The sequence below is a fragment of the Struthio camelus genome, chromosome 18, assembly GCF_040807025.1.
Source record: "Struthio camelus isolate bStrCam1 chromosome 18, bStrCam1.hap1, whole genome shotgun sequence".
Lineage (NCBI taxonomy): Eukaryota > Metazoa > Chordata > Aves > Struthioniformes > Struthionidae > Struthio > Struthio camelus.
The window spans coordinates 1,692,501-1,697,043 of record NC_090959.1 but is presented as its reverse complement, the minus strand read 5'-3'; the positions used below and the strand labels follow the sequence as shown (position 1 = coordinate 1,697,043).

Sequence of the window (4,543 nt, the reverse complement as noted above, 5' to 3'; positions counted from 1 at the left end):
TCGCTTATCTATGGCTGTCGCCCAGTTTTTTAGAACCGTTTGCCCCTCATGTGAGCTACAACAGATCCAGTCTGAGATCATCGAATGTGGGCTTCAGGGTGTGAGAGGCCATATTCAGCTCTCTGCCACTGCCGACATCAGTGAAGCTGCGCTGAGCAGAGTTCAGACCCAGGAAATCATGTGACCTGCTGGTTTAAACTGTGATAAATCAAAGATAGTGATAGAATCAACCTTGGCATGTGCATATTAGACTATTGATAAGCTACTTCAATCATTTTTGGCAGTTCTTATGGTCCGTCTGATCCCTCTCTAGTTGAACCTCTAGTACCTAGTTTTGTAGGTGGAAGCATACAAAGAGTAATCCCAGAATAAATTCATAATCCAAACATGTCATGAATAGAAAAGGGGGATACACAAACATATTGTCCTTGCAGGGTGGAATAAAATGATACCAGAGCTCCTTTATAATCATCAGCATAACCCATTCTTGCCCCAGATACAAAGTGATAGTATCATTCCACACCAGATCAAACCACATCTTTCTTCCCATGTTTCCATCATCTCTCTCTGTGGCAGCAGAGTTAGAGGCAAATAAAGTACATGGACATGTTATCCATGCCACTAGCATTCTGCTGCACTGAAAAGTCCCTTTCACTTGCATTTATTGTACAAAAACATTCAAAACAAATTCTTAACAGCATTATAATTATGCAGAGTTGGATAGCTAGACACAATGTAGCACTGTGTCAATAATTTATTACATCTTATGCTGTAATTTAACACTTTCTATGAACATTTGAGAGCAACTTGGACCTTATACAGAGTACTATAACTTGCTACATAATAATGAAAAGGTGGATACTTAAGAAAGATATGTAGCTTGGAGGAAAACATACATGGAAACAAATACCTCCTGCATCACCTATCTCCATGTACAACTTAAACTAAATCAGAATATTATATTTAATTACTCCTTTTTATATATGCATAGTTTCCATAGCTAATCAGAAAGAAATCATATTACAGTGTAACTATTTACACCAAGCTCAGAACACACCAGAACCCAGCCTCCTCTTCTAGACATCAGGGCTCTTTTCTAACGTTGTGTAATGGACAATGCACATGGGACTCAGATGTAAATTCAGGCTCAAGAACACTATTAAAGAGTCAAACAGATCATATCCACAGCTCACTGATACCATCTTTACCAACTGCCTCTGGGATAAAAGCAGATGATCTAGCGGTGCAGAGGTCTAATTTCCTCTGTCACCGACTTTAGTTAGAGCCAGTCTTGTGTTGCTATCAGATTCTCTACGCAAGGCCTTATATTGGGCTGCATGACAGCAGCCAAATACTGCTGAAATATGCCCACAGTGAAGAAACATGCAGAAGCACTGGATTTACTGCTACATCTTCATAAACAAACTTACCCTAGAGGTAAGAAGTTTAGTTAACCTTGTTTGAGGAGAGGTTATGTTCAGTTTGTCATGTTGCCTTTCATAACATAGTCATGGGAGCAACTGTTCTGCTACCTACAACCACATGACTCCACTACCATGTCCTCATACTGCTTGTAGACTACGTTGTTTGCAGAGTCAATGAAAAGAATGCTAATGGGACTCAGTCTAGTTGGGACACAGCAAGTTGGGGGCGTAGATTCTGGGTCCATTGAGTTCATTAAAGTTTGGATAACTGCGTGATTGGTGGGCTCCAAATGGGATCGAAGGGGGAATTCACAAAGCCCTTCACAGTGATATGCTTCATATTCTAGAGGGGCTATGATCCAGTCATCCCAGCCCATATCCTTAAAATTCACATGGAGGGCTTTTCTGCTACACCTCGCTTTCAGATTCTTGCTGGGCCTCTTCCCTTGCCGCGTTGCTAGAGGAGCTCTTCTCTTCCGCCTCTGATTGAATAAGTACTCATAAACAGTTTTGTCATCTTGGCCTGATCTAGCTTTAATTTCATTGAAGAACAAGTCTCTCTTTTTTGTCCTCCCAAATACCAAGAAGAGAGCCTTTTCATTGACCTGTCTTCCTGTTCTGTTAAAACCCACACTCCTGAGATCAACAGCTCTCCCTCTGTCAAAAGTTTCCAGTTCAAAACACAAGTTAACCAAGTTTTTAAAGTTCCTAAAAAGTTTCCAGATGTCAAACACTTCCCATTTTGGTGTATCTGTGACACTGATAGTACGAGAATCCAGGAGTGTAGCTGCTTGTCTGTTTGTGGAGCAACTAAATAATTTCACTTGGGAAGTTTTTCCAGAAGAATGAGACTTCCATGCATCAGAAGGCTTTTTCCTTAATATTCGAAGCTCTGCTCCCAGCAAGCCATCTTTTTCTAATGCACTGATGTCAAAAATATATTTTTGTTTCCTTATGGTTGGCGCTCGCTCATCTAAAAAAAGCACACACATTTTTAAAAGCATATCAAGCACAGATTAATAGTGGTTATTCAGTTCTTCATGGTATTTCTGAAGTTTATTCATAAGCCTAGAAGATCCCTTAATTAGCATACTCATCTGAAACAATATTTTTTGTCTAAGGGATCAGGGACCCAGAAGAACTCCATGACTCAACAAGGAAATGAGCTTCTGAGTTTGCCTTGTAGAAATGTAATTTCTTTCACCAGGGTGCATTTTCTAGCTTCAAAGTAGCAATTAGCCAATTGGAAAATAGTCCTTTTTCAGGGCTGAGCACTCACAGGGCCTATTCACCCCTTACACCCTACTTAAATTACTGGAACAGGATTTCAGTGGTGCCCAGGTCCCGTGCTGGCTCCAAACGCGAGCAAATTTACCCTTAGACAATACAATAGTGAATTAGTCTTTTAAAACCAACATCCCCCAGGAACTGCCAGACACAAGGATAATTGCCTTATTAACTTAACTCCCCATGATTCACAACTTTTTCAAATTGGGCAGAAAAACATACCTCCCTTTAACCTGATGTTACATTTGCTTGGTTAAGCTCACGAGCGGCACTAATGAGGAATATGGCTGAGCCAACATTTTATCGACATGTTACATTGACGATGCCGTGCAGTGGCAAGCCGAGGACTTGAACTGGAACACAGCACTTGTGAGCAGCGTATCATCCCTCCCTAGAAGTCAAGCTATTCTTAATTAAATGGAAAATGAATTGTCTATCCTGGCTGAGTCTTCTATCATTACCTTGTTAGCAGTACCCTTTGTTGCTTCCTTCAGACCATGACAAAACCCTTACTAACATCATTGGAAGCAGCATGGGGCTAACTATCCAACTTAAGCGATAAGGTGAACACCTTTCTTTTGGAGCCTGGTTATTTCTCATGTGATAGCATACACTAGTCTAAGTTTCTAAAAGTGTTTGGAACCAGAATGTTGAACTGCAAATTCTGGAGTCCCAGAAACTATTTGCTCGAGGTAGCCTGTGCTTAGTTGTGAGCTTCTGTGCTTAGGAGGCTAGTGGTACCCAAAAGCATTAGCTTAAAGCTAGCACAGATACATCTGTGCTATGCTATAATGACTCCTGGGACTATACTGTAGTTCGTCACAACTCTGCCTTGAACAAAACAGGCTGGCTCTTCGATAATGAAACTTGCAGTTTTTTCACAGAATGCTAATGCTATTAGCCATGTTCATAGCATATCATGTCATTTCATTTACAACAAGATCCAATCTTACCAGTTTCCAGGAGATAGTTATGCAAAGAACATAAAACCAGGTTTTAAAAGGTTTTTAAACACCTAAAGATGCAAAGACTGATGGATTTTCAGCAATACACTTCTTTAAGCATCTAAAATGTGTTCTATCTCTCTCTAAATGTTGTGTTTGGCTGCCACACAACCATCTAGTTCTGCCTCTAGATGAATTTTCTGAGATAACGCATGAGAGTAAAAACTGCAGCAAAGTTGTACGGTTTCATTTACATTAAAAAGAGCTATTTGACTTAAAAAATGTATTATTATCTTCTGATAACGCTCTCTAAATGTATAAACATGCATACACGCACACGCATCCCTCCCTGTCCATACACACACAGACACACGCACATACATGCTGGAGCTACTCTCTTACCTTGTCCTTTGTCTATAAAGCTGGTTATTGTATTGGCAAGTCCAGCCTCCAGTTTTACACTTCCATTAACACCTTTTCTTTCTGCATCGGAGAGAGTCCTGTACAAAGAGAGCATGTATTCATGTGGCGTTATAGGGGGATGTCTGAAAGTTTCCTTAGTTTCCCTTTGGGTTACAGGCTCTTTAGTCTTTTTGGTTTTGTAAGAACCAGTATCAGTACTGCTTGTGCCAGTTTTTTTCAAAGATGCCTTGCTGCTAAGATTTTGAACCTTTGGAGTCACTGTCCTTACTCCAGAAGGTCTGCCTGGGAGATGTCCTACCTTTGCCTCCGTGACTGCTGTTCTTGAGAGAACCTTCTTTGATTCATCATTCTTGGCCGGGAGAGCTCCAGCCTGAACAGCACTGCTTTTAGTCCTAGCCTTTGAAGTCCCAGTACTATATCCATGATTTCCAGTCCGCAGCGTACCTGTTCTCGCTGAGGGATTCC

The 4,543-nt window shown here is 40.8% G+C and overlaps 1 protein-coding gene across 2 annotated transcripts in view; it reads right to left on the bottom strand.

Moving 5' to 3' along the window:
- Positions 1-652: 652 nt before the first annotated feature.
- GDF5 (growth differentiation factor 5) overlaps positions 653-4,543 on the bottom strand; it is a 4,958-nt gene continuing 1,067 nt past the window's right edge. Inside the window, exons 2-4 of one of the 2 annotated variants that reach the window (XM_068912826.1) lie at positions 4,377-4,543; positions 4,058-4,155; positions 653-2,397 (exon numbers count right to left, since the gene is read on the bottom strand). The exon at positions 4,377-4,543 is cut by the window's right edge and continues 172 nt beyond it. In XM_068912826.1, coding sequence (XP_068768927.1) covers positions 1,529-2,397; positions 4,058-4,155; positions 4,377-4,501 — 1,092 coding nt within the window. In that variant the 5' untranslated portion in view covers positions 4,502-4,543 and the 3' untranslated portion in view covers positions 653-1,528. Of the gene's footprint in view, positions 2,398-4,057 lie in introns of both variants that reach the window. The other variant, XM_009679269.2, reaches the window with a different exon arrangement.